At 39.7% G+C, this 20452-nt stretch overlaps 1 protein-coding gene across 1 annotated transcript; it reads right to left on the bottom strand.

The window, feature by feature from the left end:
- Positions 1–974: 974 nt before the first annotated feature.
- LOC104456354 (probable serine/threonine protein kinase IREH1) lies at positions 975–10227 on the bottom strand. Its single transcript, XM_010071125.3, has 18 exons — positions 9098–10227; positions 8319–8383; positions 8036–8191; positions 6591–7943; positions 5919–6091; positions 5271–5517; positions 4814–4906; positions 4592–4732; positions 4420–4512; positions 4091–4295; positions 3662–3747; positions 3480–3568; positions 2936–2987; positions 2786–2842; positions 2509–2679; positions 2325–2402; positions 1364–1556; positions 975–1259 (listed from the first exon to the last, which is right to left on the bottom strand). The coding sequence occupies exons 1-17, from the start codon at positions 9933–9935 to the stop codon at positions 1473–1475; spliced, it is 3981 nt and encodes a 1326-aa protein (XP_010069427.1). The 5' UTR covers positions 9936–10227; the 3' UTR covers positions 975–1259; positions 1364–1472.
- Positions 10228–20452: the final 10225 nt, after the last annotated feature.

Here is a 20452-nt window from a genome sequence, read left to right as displayed (position 1 = left end):
GATACAGATTTCAGGAAGGTTCGTTAAGACATCATTTATCTTGCTAAAAGTGAAGGATTTAAAGATTGTATTTTTGAAAGTAATCTTCTCTAGAAAAACACTTTTCAAATCATCATTTTACACACGATAATGAGAAACTAAGTCATGTTATGAACATATGTATGTTAGAGCAGAAACACGTAGTTTCCAATTACTCGTTAAAATGGATTGTTCAAGATAGTTTCCAATTACTCGTTAGAACGAACTGTTCAAGACTCGTGAATGGTTTCATGGTCCACATCCAATTCATGAACATGAACATTATAATTCAGTGCTTCTCGAGGAGGGAGGGACGATGGACAAGGAGGGACAAGCAACGGACAAGAAGCACGATGAAAAGGAAACAATCTTCACCGGACAAGAATGGAAGTAAAAAACCAAGCAATTTCGCCGACAGTCAATTGCTTTAGAAGTTAAGACGGACGGTCAATTGCTTTATGAGTTAGACGATCGTCGGGACAGACAAATACTTTCCTCCAGGAAAGGAAAAGATTAGTAGCTCTCTTTGCATACCGGAAAATTTGATCGCCACGTTTGATCCTTAGAAAGATATAGCTATTCCTCTACTATCAAGTGGTACTAAAGATTCAGATCAAAGTAGAAAGGATAAACTTACCACTGACCAGGGAACTACGGACGCAAGGTAAGGACGGTACCAACGCATTGACTGAACTTTTGTTCTGATTCATAACAACTAAAATAAGCAAAAAAAATTCAACACGCAATATCGAAATTGAGACTGAATAATTTACTTCAGTTTCTAGACTGCGCTTAGTCATCAAAAGACTGGTGTGTCTGTTATCTATGCAGTGTGACTTTGATCTAGATTTCATCATGAAGTTAATTTTCCACCGCAGTGCATTCTTATAGCTCTCTCAGACATTCTCAAAGTGAGTAGCTCGTGTTTGGTGACAATCCCAAAGGCCTCGTAGATATTGTTACAAAACCCCATAAAATAGACGAGGCGCTATGAATTTTCAAGAAAAGGGAGATGTGTTCTCATTGCCAACTTTGGAAAATTGCAGATGATACACTTTGAAGGGTCACAAATACACCGACACCTAGGCGCGTAAGTTGAAGGTACATTGACAACCCAATCTCATTACCCACACAAACAATTTGATGACAAAACTCGAACCCCATGGCGTGGAAATGTTACCTAATCTCAGAGAGAGCACATCTCCAGCACGGTTTCTCTATCAATGTCTCTTCTTCTATCTCTACAAAAGAAAGATCACATTCAGCAAATATTCACATATGTAAAACAGAGAATTCGACTAAGGAAAATCAGATAAAAGAAAAGGCTGGACTTTCAGATACATACATGTACAGGGTATACAAACAGCAACGAGGTCAATCGGTGCCATCCAGAGCATGTCATAAGCCTAGTTCAATAGTATTCCCTCCCCACATTTACTGGGGAAGGTAAGCGTTCATGCACTGGAATTCGGTGGAGGATCATCCTTCCATCCCTTAGAAAGCAAATCATAGTTGATTGATGCCAACTGGGAGAGATTCTGCAAAAATTGAAAAGACGAAAAAATAGAAGTATGTCCTACAAGGTTAGCAGCCATGGCAGAGAAATCATAAAACACAGAGAATACTGGGAACAAACCTTAACTTTGACCAACACTAGTATACATCCGTTTCTGCAAATACCATTCACATACCTCTAAACAAAATCCAAAATCAAAAAGACCATACTGCCCCCCTTACAAACTCAATTTAACATCGGCTTAGGGTTTCATAGTTTGGTTTTCAATTGGCCTTGAAAGTTTTGACTAAAAGCAAGAATTTAGGAGTCCAAGGTGAGCCTTTTTAGAAAAGGAGCGGCATTTTCATATATAGGGACATAAGGATAATTGATGTGAACGTGCAAATTGGCCTCCAAATGTAACATTCAGGTATGTATTTGGTGTTTTCAACAAAAGGTATATAAGGGTTCATTAGGTGAAAGATGAGGTATGTTTATGGTATTTTCCCCAAAAAACATTTCAATAGATTAATCCAAACTTACCTGCAACGGAAACCTATAATGTACTATCATAATATAAGATTTCTGATCATAGGAAAATGATTATAACGGGTGGCTTAGCTATGAAACTTCCTCCTTTAGCAAAGCAGCTCTAAATATCTACCCGCAGAAACGCAAAATGCTGAAGAGTGAACTTGGTGAAAGTCCAGAAAGTAAGATGATGTTATCATATAAAGTTGAAAAGATCTCAATCCGACTTTGGATAAATGCACAATAGCATGAAATGACATTTTATTAGTTTAGTTATTACCTTGAAAGAGAAATTGCTGAAGGAGTAGTTGATAGATGAACCAGACTCGAACTCAGCCAGACCCACACATTCATCTCCCTGCATGTCATATTATCCAAAACAGGTCCACTAACGGAAGGTCAATACTACACCAGAAAATATCACAATCACATTAACAAGTCTGAAAAATCTTGATTAACTTTACCACTTCCTCTTGGCGATGACTAAGGCAACTGCTTCCACTTAAGCTATCTGCGTCACTCGAATCCTCAGATTCGCTGTCTGGATAAAATTGCTCATCTGAAGGATTCCACGAGTAGCGGCTTGTGAAGTAGCTCGTATCCAGGGCACTTTCTGAAGAGGGGACAAATGCTGCCTGTAAAAAAAGTCGTCCAGATGCCACGTGTCAATATGAAAGTGAACAAAATATCAGCAAACTAAATGCAAGGAAAATGTTTGATTGGTAAACATGATAGTAAAACCTTCTGCCTAGCAAGAGTGTCCCAATTGATATCTTTGAAGAAGACATGCTGCTTCACCTGTAGGATTAATTGTCAGTCGACTGAATAACCAGACATCAAATTCATGAACACCATTATTCCCCCAGATATATTTAAGGCAAAAATAATCACCTCCCATGCTCCTCTAGCTCCAAGTCTCTGGTGAGGATCTTCAGTCAGTAACCTTTAAAACCAAATGAGAAGGCACATTGTTAATGTTTTAACTTGATGTTTTAAGTTTTAACATTATAGTTTCATCTTGCCAAATCATCATGGCAGCCAAAATATGTATTTCTGCAGAGCATCTCCTCCTAGTGTTAATTTCCATTCTCTTTTTCCTCATTTAGTTCTCACAAAAATGACAAGGTGCATAAAGGAAAACACACAGAAACCATGCACTCTGAGAAATTTTTTTTTAAGGCACATATTGAAAATCTTGTTAACAACGTCCGTTTTTTCTTCATTTGAGTTTATAACTGAATCTAACAAAGATCAAGAGAGAATGGATCGCTGATGGGGGATAAAAATGGAAAATTTGGGGGCTATTTACGGAAAACTCTCCTGATCATTCAATTTTTCTGGAATCATGAAGATTGATTTGTCAAATTAAATCAGCTGATGCATTATCCAACATCAACAAACTCTAAATGCCCGACTAAAAGAGAAGTTAACTCACCGATCAATTAGGTCTTTTGCTTCAGAGCTCATTTCTTCAGGTACTCTAGGCCAAGGTATATTACGATTAAGAATGTTATCAAATATTGTCTGAAATAATAAGAATGGTTAGTTTGGATAAATAGATATAACATAATTACACTGAAAAAAGCTCAACTACTGGGTAAAAGACAAGAAACTAACCTGTGGATGCTCTGCATTGAATGGAGGAATTCCAATGATCAATTCAAATAATATAACACCAACAGACCACCAATCAGCAGTTGTGCCTGAAATGGAATAAGTGAAATGTGATTATGTTAGCCATACTGCTCTGATCAGTGAATAAAGGAATAATATAAAGCAACATTCAGGAGTGTAATCAGTGACGATACAACTGTACATTAGAGGTTACTTGCGATTTTTTCTTGGCCACAAATAATCAACAGAGTGAATATGAAACACAAATGACAAATTGAACATTATCACGAACAAGTTAATTTTTACATTTCCAGATATAAAGTAGCCAAATAATTAATATGTGATAAAACCGGACAACCTTTTTGTATCTCAAATAAAGCGAAAGATCTGAACCAAAAAAAAAAAAAACACAAAGCAGAAGGCAAGACAGACCATGTCCTGTTCCCAGAAGTATTTCTGGTGCCAGATAGTCTGGTGTGCCCACAGCAGAACGTTTCTTCCGCCTTTCTTTCTGGCTCTCAGACATTGATAGCTCAGGCTCTTCATCTACAAGCATGGATGTGCCACTAACTGCTGGACCCGATAAATCATCAGTGCTGTTGATGAGACCAACTTTAGAAAGCCCAAAGTCTGTCAACTGTACACAAATTTAACTATCAGATAGTAAACGTTTTTATAACAAATGACTAGACACAGAGTTTTAAAAAATTACTTAGGAAAATCCTCATGTTCCTACTGAACAGAGTCGCTTCAAAGATTACCTTGATATGACCATCATGAGCTATCAACAAATTATCGGGCTTCAAATCACGATGAACCACTCGCAGAGAATGTAAATACTCAAGAGCAAGCACCTACATGGATATGTTCACAGTTCTTAAGACGGCATCATAATTCGTACAGTAGTACATCCAAGCAACACTAGCAACTTACCACTTCTGCTATATACACGCGAGCAACTTCTTCATCTAAGCAGCCTAAATTTCTCAACAATGAATACAGGTCTCCTCCATTTAAATACTCCATCACAAGATACAAATTCTCACGACAAGTGAATGAATAAAAGAAGCGAACCTGAGACAGACAGAAGCAAATGAATACAGGAAACCGTGTATAATATAGACAATGAGAAACTTTATAGATAGACCTGCTCACCACAAAAGGATTACGGACTGAAATCAAAATATCACGTTCAGCGAGAATACTTTCAACAGCATTCTTGCGAATCATATCTGCCTTTTTTAGAACCTGTCCGACAAAGCAAGACACAGATAATGCAAGTCACAAGCAATATACAGGTGAAGCCCCCAAAAAAATCATACCAAGAATAAAATGAGATCTTCTGCCAAGTTTTAGCAATATGCCTCTTTCTTATACCTTTTCGGGACTATGATTCATAAAACAGACCCTTCATTAACTAAACAATGCATCAAGAGGGATAATCCTGATTTTAAAAATCAATATATATTAACATGCCTTACTCTAAAAAAATCTATAAGTTAAGAACCCCTTCCGAAAATTTGTTAGCTAGTTCTTTGATAGAAAGAGAAGAGGTGAAACAATTGCTAATGATAACAAACAGAGAAAGAAAATTAAAATCAAAAAGCATTACCTTTATTGCGAAAAGGTCCCCAGTTGTTCGCTTTTTAGCCAAGAAAACACGTCCAAAAGCACCACGGCTAATTGGTTTGATGATCTCAAAATCATCAATGGATGTTCGATCTTTAGAAGAATGCACAGGGCTTGTTCGCAAGCTACGAACCACATCATCTTCCAAAGGAGCATCTTCATCAATAACAGTACTTGTTATGTCGATCTTTTCATCATCCACCAGCTCACAGAGCTGTAAATACTTTTCCCTAGAGGATGAAATCCAATCACAATCAATGATGAAAGTTGCATAAGAGTGATAAGTCTTCTTTCAGACCAAGGTTAATTCAAGACTTATAAGGTATCAAACAAAATCAAGGATACAGCAAATATGCTCTGAGGTATCACCAGAATGGTGTGTTCTACTTTAGCTTTGAAAAGAACAGAGACTGCAAATATGAGCATCCACATTTGCATCAAGAATATTATTTTTCAAAAGGTAGTTGACCCTAAGTTTTAATTAATCAAATTGCATATTACACGTCCAAATTTTCCATCAAGGCATTGCGCTTTTCCTATAATAAACAAAGCAAGCAAATTAATTGTTATCCAATAAAAATATCACTACCACACTGGATTTAAAAAACAAAACTATCAGTAAATTAAGCACCGTATCAACTTCTCAATCCGTGTTCCAAAGGTCTCCACTGTAAGTGCATCAAACTTCCGCCGATCAATTACCATCCTCAAATCTTCAAGACAGGTCAGTAAGAAGGATGACAACCCCTCATCGTCCATTGACATGCTTGCTACACATCGAGCAATATCAGCCAGCTCATTCATCTGTAGAAAAGATATTTCAACTTACCATGACTACACAGCTAATAAAAACAACTCATCATAGAGGATTATAAACAATGCAAACTCAGCTAGTGCATTCTGATATGAATGTCAGATTACTTGTCATAATCGACCGGTATAACATGCAGCTAACCAGGCACATAATTTCCGAGACACTAAGTATCGAATGCATGTTTGTCACCCATAGGTCTAAGCCAATTGATGGGCCAATGCATTAGGGAACCATTTGGCTGCTTAGGGTTAGGATTGAGGATTAATGCCACAAACATGTCTTGCAGCTTTGCTCATGACTTCCTCCAGTAAAACCAAAAAAAAATGCTGTAAGATCATCACTGTTTTCAAATAAGGTAAGTCAAAACACAGGCTGATCTTACAACTTTCAGTCATATATCATGCCAACACAACAAGTTTGGCAACCAATAGAGGGCATCACTTAGAAAAGCAGCTCAAGCATTTTAAGACAAAGAACTGAAGAAGATACCTGTTGGAGATCCTCATTCTCACTCAAAGCACCCTTCCCTGCCAAGAGCAAGTCTATCTGACTGGTTCTTGGTGTCAATCCTGGAGACCGAGGTGTCATACTTCCAGCGGACGATGTTGCCATTCCCTGATCAGACTTAAGACCGAAACGGGTTTTACATGACATTGAAGGTAGACCCTTCATGTCGTCCATGAAAATGGAGTTATCAACATCTTGGAAACAATCAAGCATGTCCTCTGAACCTCTCCTTGACCAGTCACTGAGTTTCGGAGAGGGTATGTCAGAATCTTCAGTGACACTTGAATTAGATACTTTGGCAACATCTGGACTGCCAACATGTTGAACATCCTTCTGAAAGCTCTCCATCTTTTCAAGAGTTTCAGATATCCTGAGAAGACGCTCATTGACATTTATACCCTTCTGATCACATCGGTCAGCAACTGCACAAATTCGAGAGTGATCTTCTACAAATGAAGTAGGAACCTCCTCTTCGCAAATACGACATATTATGGTGCTTTCCTCAGGAGTATTTGCTTGATCTCCCCAGTAACCCCAAGAAGCCTTTTGCTGATGCTTAGAGGGCTCTTGGGCAGAAAGGAGATCAGAAGACTTCACAGCAACATCCCCATCGGACGTTCCTCTCCTATTGTTGAACGCTTTTCCAGGTTCGACCTTATTATCATGATGCTCCTTCACTGGGACAGACTCTTTTAAATTTTTCCCAGCTGGAGTTGGGAATCTTTTCCATGAAGCCATCCGATTCCTACCTCCAGGAGACTCGTTCTTAGGAGTGTCATTAGCTGGAGAGAGAACACCATCTCTCTGCACGGAATGTTCTTTCTGCCATTCCAAACCATGCTGCTCTTGGCTATAAGATTTCCTGGATGAAGGTGCTTTTGAGGCCTTTGCGGCACTCGAACTCTTACCATCTCTCCCCATGCCGGGCGGAACTCGCTGCTCAGCAGAATGCAGCACCCTGGACTCACGAAGATGGAAGAACTGCTCATCCTCGGCCAATCCACTTTCCTTATGGAACTGCAACAACCTAGTACACCTTGTCAGGATGAAAAGCATTCTCGTGTGAAGTTGTTTCAGTATTCCCATGGGAAGTTCTTGGCGCCTATCATCCAGCTCCTGAACTATACCTTCACACTGAAGCCAAAACTCTCCAGGTGATGTCATAGCACAGCTACGAGCTAACACCAGCAGGTCTTCGATGGTCTCCTGCCACTCAGGATGAGTTTCTGCATTTTTCTCAAGAATTCCCACCAAATCAGCAGCAAAGATAGCTAGATCAGAGTTGACTTCATCCTTGGCCTTGCCAAATTTGGTTTTGATTACAACCAAAATCTCCTGTAAAGAGCATCAAAGTTGTCAGAACAAGATAGAACCTTCAACAACAAGTTTCATCATCTGTAGAATTGCAAGGCTTTAAATCACAGTACCTCTAGATTATTCAAGCCACGAGGCTTCCAAAATGGGAAAGGCCGCACACCTTTTGAGTTCAACTCATGTGAGAAACTTTTGATATCACCAGGAAATCGCTTTTTTGGTGCACTTGTCACACGCAGAATCGCTTGAAAACGGGGAGACTCCGATTCCTTTATTCAGAATCATATGAGGTATAAATAAGCATATGTTCCATTTTCACATTACATGCACAACTAATGATGGTTCAGAGCATTAGGAACTGCATGAACAGCATCAATAAGAATCTCTTAACAGTACCTCAGGTGTACAAACATCGGAACTCCTTAAGTCTCCAGCACGGCCCCATGATGAATCCACGTGACCTAATAGAGATAATTTAAGATATAGAATGAGGCTAAGAAAGAACTATTAAGTCTGGCAATGTACAAAGCGTGTAGGCTAGCATAACTCTCACGTCTCATGATTACACATCCTCTCTCATGCATCAGAAATTGACCTTTCCAAACTCCTCCCCTCCCCCAAAAAAAAAAAAAAAAAAGAGAGAAAAGAAAAGACCCTCCTCTACAGCTTCATATACTAAACTCATACTGCACTAGTTGTAACCAGTTTTTGTCACACCCTTCCTTTACGTTCTTCCAATTAATTGTTGGCAACAGCTTACATAAAGTGGAAAAAAGAGTTTTAGGCAACCACATCCGCACTCATCTTATGGTCTTACGCAATCATACCCGCCTCATGATGCTCTATACTGTGCTACTCATATCTTCCATTCTGTACCAATATATCCTGCATAGCGCATACCTTAGGTTACCCTATAACTCGTTGGCCAATTCACAAAGAAGTTAGACTACACATAACGTTGTTATGTCATATGGTGACTAGTCAAGATAATTGGCACGTTGAAAATGAACGACCGACAATTTAACCGATTTGGGAAGTTTAAAAATCTCATTCAGCAAACAGGCAATTCATAACAGAATTTCAACTAAGTGCAGCAGCTAATACATAGTTCCAAATGCCATATATGAAGAACTGAAGGATTATAATAACGAGCATGAGCTTTGCCATATGTATACCTGCTCCAGAAGATGATTCGGCGTTTGCCAAACTGGAAGCCGCAGGCAAATTGGGACTCTGATCCCTCGAAGGCACACTCCCCGGTGACACACCATCGGAATTGGTCCCATTTTCAACCCAATTTCCAAACCCCGCATTGTCCTGAGGAACACCCATTCTGCTCGGAGCAAACTCCATTTCCTTCTTCTTCCCACCACTACCGGAACTCAAATTCGCCGACCCCGAACTGCGATCCCCGCCATTCCCACCCGGCCTGGAAAGATTACTCGCCCCCAAAACTGAGCCCTTCTCGCCCCTGAACCCAAAAAAGCTCTCCTGCGGCAGCGGCCCGGACCGCGTCTTTATCCTGTTCAATCCCAGTGAAGAGGCCAGTATCGGCGACACCGACGAAGGCGCTTCCTTTTCTTCGACCGGGCTCCTCGCCGCCGCCGCCGCCGCCGCCGCAGTCCCTTTCTTTGACTTGGACCCAAGTGACGAGCCCGACTTCAGAGACGCCGGGTTGTGCTTCTGCGGGGTGGTGGTTTGAGCTTGATTGACCTTATCGGGCTCCTTGCCCTTGGAATCTTTCTTCCTCTGACCGTCCTTGACTTGGGTCTGACGACACGGGGAGGCGAACCCGCCGGAGGAAGAAGAAGACGAAGCCGCCGCCGCCGCCGCCGCCGGCGACGACGCGGCGGACGAGGAGGAGTCGTCGAGCTTGGAGGTGGGTTTGGGCTTCTTCTTGTCGGATCGGATCGGGGAGTTGGATCCGAGGGATCGGGGGCTGTTGGATCCGTCGGGGCTGGAGGAGCCCGCCGACTTCTTGGACGACGAAAAGAACCTGCCTTTGAACACCATCTCCGCCCGCCCGCCCGCCCCCGATTATCTTCTCGACGCCGCGGCCCCCTCGCCGCTACACCGCCGGCCCGCCGGCAGCACAGACGGCGGCGCCCCTCCCCGCCGGCGGCGGAGGCTGTCGCGGCATGTAGAGAGAAAGCCCGAGCTCAAGCTTCTAGAGAGAGAGAGGGAGGGCGGGTGAGGTTGCGGACGGTTCTGGACTTCGATGAGCAGGCGACGGAAATCGAGGAGAGAGAGAGAGAGAGAAGATGGGGGATTGAAGCGACGAGGAAGAAGATGCGACTTTGAGTGTGAAAATCTCGTGGGGATAATTTGCAAACTGTTTAACTATGGAATTCGAACTGAGAAAAAGAAAAAAAAAAAAAGAGGAAATTAATTGATTGATTGATTGATTAATTAATTAAAAAAGGGCGAAATTTTTATTTTTATTTTGGGCCGGATTTCTTCTTTTTGGGGAAAGAGAATTAATGCGTAATATGTGATGCGCGTGTGATATAATATATGGTATGGTTTGATTTGATTTTGCGGGGTACTGGTGGCTTACTTCTTTTGTTTTATTAATTGTTGGTTTCTCCTTCCCCATGCCCAGAAAAGAAAAGTAAAACTTGGAGGCTTTGAAAGTTTGGCCATCCCCCATGGTTTGGTTACCCAGGAACCAATGTGGAGTGTAAGGTTTGACTGCTTCTTACTTCAATTTTAAAAAAAAAAAAATTAAGGTTTGACCACCGCTGATTAATGTGTTTTGAGAAGATAATGTTGTGGATTATGTCGGTCATTCGGGTCATAAATGTAATTAAAAATATGGCGGATCGGTCAAATCCGTGAATCTGTTTTGGATGAAAAGTTACGCCAAGCAAAAGTTTAATTCTCTTTCGAGAAGTACAACGATCTTATGCTAGGTTTAGATTCCCTCTTTTTCCTGATGGCTGCATGAGATCGATTGACATGAGGTCCGCCGATCGCTAGAGCAGGTCACGTCCTCGGCGAGATGGGCTGGCCCAAGCCCATCGGACCAGAAAACGCGTCCAAACCCCAATCACATGGAGGAAGGGGAGGAAAATTGAGGGGCAGGGAATGAAAATTCGTGATGATTTGTATTCCCCCTCCTCCTTCTTTCTATCCCCACCTTTCTCACGAGAAATTCGACATCGTCTCTCGTTTCCGCACCCGGTTCCACCTCCTCCTCGTCCCTTCGCTTGCCGAACGGAGCGGGCTCAGCATCCGACCGGACTCGACATCGAACGGGGCTTAGCCGCGAGCCTATGGCTCATAGCATAAAAGTTAAAAGGGCATATGGGCGGATCATTTTGTGTGGGCTTTCACTATTGAAGGTGCGTCTGTCGCAGGAATTGGACGCATAGTCCTTGAGAGTAATGCTATAGCATCGGTGGGCTTCTTATGGGAGATTAAAGCCCGTATCCATCGGCCCAACCCAAGCTCATCTCATTCTTGGCCCAGTACCTTAAACAGCTTTGCCTGCTGCTTTTCTTCTTCCGCAAAAAGCATCACCCGCAGACATCTCTGTTGTTAATTAGCAATAGCAGGGGATTATTTTAATCAGTCCCTAATCTCATATTTAGGGAAAATTTATCATAATACACCTTATATTATGTGTATATAGACCCTTGCTCACTCGGTTTGAGCTCTTACTTTAATTTAGATATGAATTTTCTTAAATTTGGTTATATATAAAAGTATTTTAGCAATATGAATATCATTAAATTTGTTGGAAATAGGTTAAATCAAGTTAATTAGGTCAATTTAGGCTTGATCATTTTCGACTCGATCCACCCGTTTAATATGTCTTTATATGTGTATACCTAAGGGAAAAGTGGGATTTGTCTCTCGTGAACTTTCCAAACATACACTTATTTAATATAATTTTTAAAATAACATCACAATAAATCAAAACTATTTTCATAACTTTCACTCCTACCAAAAACTAAAAGCCTCTGACTTCTACGTTTCCTCCAACTAATTTGGCAACCTTTTCTTTTCTATTGTCGTCTTCTATTTATAGCTTCGTTGTCTCATCTCTTATCACATTATTCACAATGTCCGAATATCATTCGGTCAATGCTCCTTACCGTCCTGATAAGTGGTTCTTGACAAATTGTACTGCATTTATTAAAAATTAAAAATTAAAAAAAAAGTTCACCTTGAAATTAATGAGGAGAACTCCTGCGCGCGTCACCCAATGCGTATTATGTACACAATCATTATTATTAATTGGAACCCCGAGAGCGGACTTAAATTATAATATTGACCTTGATTCTACTCAGGGAAATGTGTAATTTAATCACCGAAGGCGCAGAGAACGTGCTCTTTCATTAATCACGTAAAGCTCGATGATATAATATAATATATATATATAGATATATATTATAAAAGAATAAATTGCCTGAACGTACCACACGTCCTTTAAAAAACAAAAGTTTGCATTAAGTAATAAATTCAATGATTCCGATTCCCGCGTGACCACCTCCTATATTTTAAAGGAGGAACCAATCAAGACAAGTGGGGTCTCTGGCGACCTCTTTATAATATTTATATAGTATATATTATAATATATACCGTGTATAATATAAATAAGTGATATTTTGAATTTTCCTCGGCATTTGAAGCCTCATGTGGGGATATGTCGTGGCAGATATTTTCGACAATTATTGTGCTGAACAGTAGAATAAACAATCGTATCAGCAAAAGGCAAGCAACGGGCGTTCTCTTTCTCTCTTTTTTTGCGTGCCAAACCCCAAATGCGGGAGATCTCCGACGCAAATGGCGCTCTTCTTGACGTCTCCTGAAAATCTTGACATGTGATGAAAGTGTTATATTGGTAAATCGATATTTTATCGAAGTCTTGTATTGATAAATTGATGATTGAGATATATCGAGATAATGGGAGGTATATAGTAGAGAAGTAGAGGTCGATCCTGAAAAGTATTTTTGGTGTTTCGAAATTTAAGATAAGATATATAAAATTGAGTATTTCATTGAGTTGCCGTTATCAATTGACACAATATATAATACTCGGATTACTTTACTATGAATTATATAGAATCCATATTTGCAACTGTGAGAAAATGTTGAGACAAAGCATTCTCAAATTTCTAGTTGGCTATATTATGATTCGTTATGCACAATTTATTGACTAACAATAGTTCCTTCGATATTTGCTTTCATTCTATTTAAGAGTGCTTCACTTATGAACTCAGGCACATGCACATCTCCCCTTTATTTTTGAAGTGGTCAAACTTTTCTCTTGACTAATTCTCATGGAGTAAAAGATTAAAACTAAGCTTATTTTGAAGCGAGCACTTTTCCAATCACTAATAGAAAGAGATTTTTTGGTCTCTCAACTTAAAATACCTAAGTTATGATATTTGATTGTTTAAAGGGAACATATAATGAAAAAAACATCCTCGCATTCCATCCTTATGTTAATCTACATATTGAGTTTTAAAAACCTACAATTAGCATCCCAAGTTGCATATAACTTTTGGTCCTACTTATAAGAAGTATGCCATTTTCCTTTCAGTCTGTGCCTCCCACCACTTGAAATCCACCCACCATGAAAACCCACTTGCAAAACTGTAATTCCTTACCTCCCCCCCCCGGGGTTGCTCAAACCCTCTTCTCTTAACGACGTAGACCCTGCCACTCCAAATAAGTTGCGACCTATCGAGCTCCGGTGAGGTCGAGCTCAATGGATCTATTGAGTTTCACTGAAGTTAAGCTTGACTAAACGGATCTATCGAGCTTGACTCAATTTCGTCAAGCCCTATTGAAGTCAAGTTCGACAAGGCCATGGCCCCAGAGAGAAGTCCCCGGGGGGAGGAGATGGCAAGAATGAGGTAGAGCAAGGGGAGAGAGAAAGAGGGAGAAATGGGAGGAAATGGCTTAGAATTTGGATGAGTTTGATAGTAGATTAGTCATTTTAAATGTGACATTTAGCTTGAAAATGCAAATATTAGGTTCTAAAAACTCAGGATGTAGATCGATATTGGAATGGAAAGTGAATATAATTTTTGGAATTATCCCTTGAATCAAATGAACTGTAAAAAGCATCATCAACTTTACTCTTAATTAAAAGATTTTCCTCATATTTCAAAATCTACATTTTGCATTTCCCTAACCTAAAAATACCTATTTGTCTCGTGCAAACCTGAAATATACATCTAAAAAGTGAAATCCAATATTAAGGATGGGATAATTTGACAAAGGAAATGATAGCAACTTGGTAAATTACAAACTGGTGGAAAATGCAACTGAACTCAAATGCAGAATTGATTATATTTACATTATGTCTTGAAATGCGAGAAGTGTATATGCTATCAAGAGCAAACTTGGTGATGAAAACCATTAACTATTTTTGCCATTTAGCTCTTTAATATGGAAATCATCAGTAATTATCATTCTTCAACACTCTTCACTATCCAAATGAAGTTAGTGAACTGTCAAAGAAAAGAAAAGGTAATTGCATTTTTTGAACTAATAACAAATGAACTATCATGTGAAATTTCTAATGGAGATCACCTGCCCAATATACTGTATATGGCACGTGTAGCGCACATTGGACTTGCTATCTAATGTGTAGCCACATCTATCCATCCACTCTATATATTTTCGTCAAAACAACATTTCGTCTATATATTTAAGTCAAAACACTATTTCGTCTTACTTTTATCCCATCCAAAGCACTCACTTGTTCTACCCAACAATTAACTATCCTCATTTCATTTTTCGACTAAACAAATAACTACTAACCATTTTCTCTCGTACGTATCTATTGCGTGCCCGACACTATCCCTTTTATATTGTTGTAAATGGATTCGTACTAATAGCACAAGAAATACGCACTTTCCCCACTTTAGGAAGTGCGTGCACATCTGCTTTTAGACAAATGGACAAAGAAAAGCAAAGTTTTCTTTTAGGATGTTAATGGGCGGCACATGAAACTTTTAAGGGACGAAAAGATTTGAGAAAGAGTCAAAAGCAAGTCATTCCCTCGCGAAGATTTTCATATCGGTGAGAGGAAAGACACCAGAGGTGGGCATGATTTTAAAATAGAACCTAAAACTTGGAAAAAAAATCGGATTAATGAGAATTCGTCCAATTCAAAGTTTCAAGAAAAGCAGGATAGGTTATAGGTTCAAATAATTAAGGTTTCGATTTCGACGTGTAAATTCCAATTTTTAAATTAGTGGAACCTATAACCTAGATTTTTGAATAAGTTTTTATGTTTTTATTGGTCTCTATCCAAGCAATTCCTGGAAATTTCATAACGCTCAATAATGACTATATGAATTTGGAATATTAGTCCGAGTTTCCATTTTATAACTAAAATTAATTTATTAATATTTCATAAACAAGAGTACAGCGCCAAGTGTAGAAACTTGATATGGAAGAACACTTAACATCAAAAGTCTCGAAAGGTACACTTAAATGTCACTTTTTTTCGAAAAATATAACATTTAAGTGTCAATTCTAACAAAGGTATTGGAAATCCGACATGGTTTATTTTTAATAATATAAGTCGCTTACGTGGCTCACCGAAAAATTAAGTTAGCAAATAAAAGCCAAAACTACATTTTTTTTCCTTTTATTTGAATTATAATATAAATATTAATTAAATTAAATTTAACACTAAATTTTAAATAAATAAATAAACAAATCGCAAAACGGCGAGGGCTGTGTCAGCCCTTGCCACTGCCTCCCCACTGTCGCTAGGAAGGGTCAGCGATAGTGTGGGGAGGGTCGGAATGGGTCAACAGGCCTTAGCCAAGGGCTAGTGACCCTGGCTGACTAGCGGCTCTTAGCCTGATCGGGCGAGGGTTGGTAGGGAGGTGGTGGTGAGGGCTTGTACAGCTCTCGTCATTCTGTAATCTACTCCTTTTCTTTAAAAAAAAAATATATATATATATATATATATATAATTTAAATATAATTTAATTTAAGTAATATTTATCTTAAAATTCAAATTCGAGGCAAAACAATGTTGTTTTCGACTTACTAGCCATGTCAGTATACAAAACAATGTTATTTTTGGCTTATTTAGCCATGTTAGCATGTAGAAACTTGTCTCGTCCGAAAAATGTCACGTCGGCCTTTTAACCCGAATCTCGCGGCGGTTGGCACTAAACTAATCTCTTTTGCTTTGATTTTAGTACTTAAGGGTGCGTTTGTTTGCATTTACATTTAAAAATTGTTCCTGAACATAAATAGAAAAAAGTGTTTTACATTCCTAACAATTTTTGAACAAAAACGCGTTTGGTAAATTTGTTCCGGGAATAAAAAATAAACAAAACACGTTTGGTAAATTTGTATAATTTTTTTATTTCTTTTATTTTTAAATATTTTTATTCTATTTTATTCTATTTTATTCTTTTTTTTTCTTTTGGCCGGTCGCCGGCCTCGGCCATGGCCGGCGACCGGCCGACGAGGGCTGGCGGCCTCGCCCAACCACGACGAGGCTCGCCGGCCCTCGGCGAGGTCGAGCCTCGCCGGCCGCCGGGTGAGGCTTGACCTCGCCGGATCTGGGGCGAGATCGAGCTCGCCCGGCCGGCGCAAGGTTGGCCTCGCCTTGGGCGGGCGAGCTCGAGCTCGAGCTCGCCCGGATCCGGCGAGGCCAAGCTCGCCTAGTGGCCGGCGAGGCCAAGCCCCGCCATGGCTGGGCGAGGCCGACCCTCGCCGGGGCCGGCGAGTCTCGCCGTGGCTGGGCGAGGCCGCCGGCCCTCGTCAACCCTCATCGGCCGGTCGCCGGCCATGGCCAAGGCCGGCGACCGGCGAAAGAAAAAAAGAAAGAAAATAAGAAGAAAAAGAAAAATAAATACAAAAATGTTTCTAAGATTTGTTTTAGAAATAAGAAACACAAAATTTGTGTTTCTTATTTCTTTTTTTTTGTTCCCTGAACAAAAGAACAAAAAAAAATGAAAACGCACCCAAACGCGTTTACATTTTTTTTTATTCCTGAACAAAAAAACAGAAAAAGTGTTTAAAAACAAAAAAAAAAAAACATAAACAAACAGACCTAAGTGTCTTAAATGTCCTCCCATGCCAAGTTTTGACACTCCAAGTATTAACACCTCATATTTCATATTTTTCACGTGTTTAAATATAAGTTATGATCAGTTAATTGTAATAGCAAGTAGTGGCCATTAAATATGATAATTCACTGCAATATTTTATAGAACCTAGGTAGAACCTAAAATGAATTTCGAAACTTGTGACGAGATAGGTTAGAGAATACAAGGTAGGTTATAGATTTAAAAAAAATGAGGAATCTAGAACCACTCATCCCTATAAAAAAAACAACACTCACAATTTTCAACACATATGAAAATGAGATAATTACTCTTGTCGCATCATTATATATACATATATATTTTTAAAATTACAACTCAAATTTGAGACTCCAAGAAATTGCTACGACAAGAGAATTACTTGAAGGTGGAAAGCACGCGCGAAGGTTGTCGATATAGCTTCACAATGCATTGGAGAATTAGTGTAAGTGAAATGATTAATACATTATAGTTGACTTACAACTCATCGGTTTAAGTTATTGGGTAAATATGACTCTGATTAAACACATTTCCAAGCTCAAATTCAACATCCCTCGATGATGTACCGGGCTTCGGATTGAGATATTGACTAGAGGTATGAAATATTTTAAACAAAAGTAGAGCATCGCAATCCTTTTTTTTAAATTGTCTATCAACTATATAGAAAAATATCAAATAATAAGATATGGACAATGACTTGAGGCGGGCGAAGGGTGGTCGCCGGTGACCCCACCATGTTAAGGAGATCAGGTGGTGGGGACGACGGCTGAAATGCGGTTTTTAAAAAAAAAAATTATATTATTTTTTGTTTAAAGAAAGCTGGCCAATCACATGCCCTCTCTTCAGTGCAATGCTTTCTCCTGCCAATAAATATGGAATACTCTTATCACGCTCAAGTCCCCGATTTTGTTTATTCTCAAAATCACACGGTCAATATTTTTGCTCTTGACTCAATTAAATATAATGAATTATTGAGTTGGGTAAAGGGGCATTTTACCAACTTAGTAAGCCATCTATCTTTTTTATTTTATTTCACTAATCAATTAATTAATTTTATTGCCGTTGGGATATCGTGGACTATTTAATTACTATTATATGTGCGCCAATATGACATATCTCTATTGTTTAGTGTGAGATAAACACATGATAAAGAAGTCTGCGAAGAAAAATTGACCGCATTTAAGACGTACCGTGTATTTGGTAAGAAATATAAAATAAGTACCGCTTAAAGTTTCATCATTCTAACCACCATACCATGTATCTGGTAGGAAATATAAAATAAGTACCTATTGAGTCACCATCATCAGCCGATGCAATGATTAATAACTACTGTGTCTTATCATAAATAATACGAAAGCCATAAGAAAATGTGATTCGCCTTTTGAACTCGGTCCGCAAACAAACATGCGTTCCCTTAAGTATCCAAGCATTTGAACTTTTGTCTTGATTAATTCTTAAAATATTATTTTGATACAGGCACCATTCCGACCGTTAAGTGTTCACAAAAATGGAGAGAAAATTTTCTTTTGGTCTCTCTTATGATATTTAATTATGTTAGGGTAAAATATCAAAAAAACATTCTCATATTCATTCTTATATCAATTTCCATGTTGAGTTTTGAGGGAAAAGTACCAAAATAGTCATAAACCTTTTGCATTGGTACCAATTTAATCCTAAACTTTTTAATTGGACCTTTGTAGTCCTAAATCCTTTTACATTGGTACCATCCGGCTAATTTAAGCTGGAAATTGCAGACATAGCTGCCACCGATCTTATGTGGTGCCACGTGGACAAATTTTATAATTTTTTATATTTTTTAATTATTTTTTATTTCCTTTATTTTCTTTTTTTTTTCTTTTCTCCTTACCCCTTGGCTGGCGAGGTTGCCAACCGGGCAACTATTGTTGGCCACGAGCTAGTCGGGGCGAGGGACCCCGTGCCCTCACCAGCCACAGGCAAGGGCGTCGACCCCCACCCAGATCCAGGTGAGGGTTGAAACCCTCACCCGTTTGTCGGCAAGGGCCTTTGCGCCCTCGCCAGCCACAGGCAAGGGTGCAGCAACCCTCGCTTGTGGCGGGCGAGGTGTGGCGGCCCTCACCCAAATCTAGGTGAGGCGCAGCCCTTTGTGGTTTCAAGCCTCGTAGCTATTGACGAAAGAAGCAATGGTGGTCAAGGCTCATGTCAGCATTCTCACAAACATGCCCCATGCAAGACTCGACCACTCGCGGAAGGAAGCATGCGTGCCTACCTGCCTGCGGGCGGGAGAGAGAGAGAGAGTACCGTTAAGCTTGATTGAGAGAAGAAGGGAGAGACGCTTCGCGGGAGGAGAGACGAGATGGCCCTCTGTCGCGCCCTCGCTTGGATCTGGGCAAGGGCCGCCACACCCTCGCCCGCCACGAGCGAGGGCTACCGCGCCCTCGCCTGGATCTAAGCGGGGGCCGACGCCCTCGCCTGTGGCCGGCGAGGGCACGGGGCCCCTCGCCCCGACCAGCCTATGGTCGGCGATGGTCGACCGTCCAGTGACCTCGCCGGCCAAAGGTAAGGAGAAAAAAAAAAAAAAAAAAAAAGGAAAAATAATTTAAAAAATCTGAAAAATATAAAAAAAATTATAAACTTTGTTCACATGGCGCCATATAAGATTACCGGCGGCCACGTCAGCATTTTCCGGCTTAAATTAGCTGGATGGAGTGAATTAGTACCAATGTGAAAAGGTTTAGGACTAAATTAGTCAAATTAAAAAGTTTATGATTAATATCAATACAAAAGATTTAGGACTATTTTGATACTTTTCCCTGAATTTTGAAAACCTACGATTAATATCCCAAATTTTGTCTTCCTATTTGTCATCCACCTTACAATTTTGCTCCTCTGACCATTTCAAATCCACCCATAATGAAAACTCATTAGCCCAAAACCCTGACCGTCCCACCACTTAGCCCCTCTCCTCTTGATACTGTCAAGCCGTCGCCACTCGCTACTCGCCACCCCAATTGAGTTACGGCTCATCGAGCTCCCCAAGCGTCAAGCTTGACTCAGATTTGTCAAGTTTTGCCACGGTTGAGCTTAACTCAGACTTGTCGAGTTACATTTGTATTTCACTTGATAGATTTGTCATGCTCTATCAACATCGAGCTCCACTCAAGTTGAGTCGAGCTTGACATCGACCATGCTCGAGGAAACGGAGAAGAAGAGATTATACAGAGGGGTAAAGGTTTGGCCAAGTTTGAGAGTAGATTGATATTTTAAATTTGGGGGTTTTTTTAGAGATGCAAATATTATATTTTCAATATTCAAGATGAAAATTGATATTGAAATGAAAAGTAAATAGGTTTTCGAAATTATCCCTTGAATTTAAAGATAATTGTCAAAATCATTCTTTACTCTTCATGTAAAAAATCCTCTTCATGATTTAAAATATACTTTTTCTGTTTTCCACTCCCGAAATCCATACTAATA

Source organism: Eucalyptus grandis, chromosome 8 (genome assembly GCF_016545825.1).
Source record: "Eucalyptus grandis isolate ANBG69807.140 chromosome 8, ASM1654582v1, whole genome shotgun sequence".
Lineage (NCBI taxonomy): Eukaryota > Viridiplantae > Streptophyta > Magnoliopsida > Myrtales > Myrtaceae > Eucalyptus > Eucalyptus grandis.
Note: the sequence above shows the minus strand (reverse complement) of the source record. Positions and strands in the feature narration are given on the sequence as shown.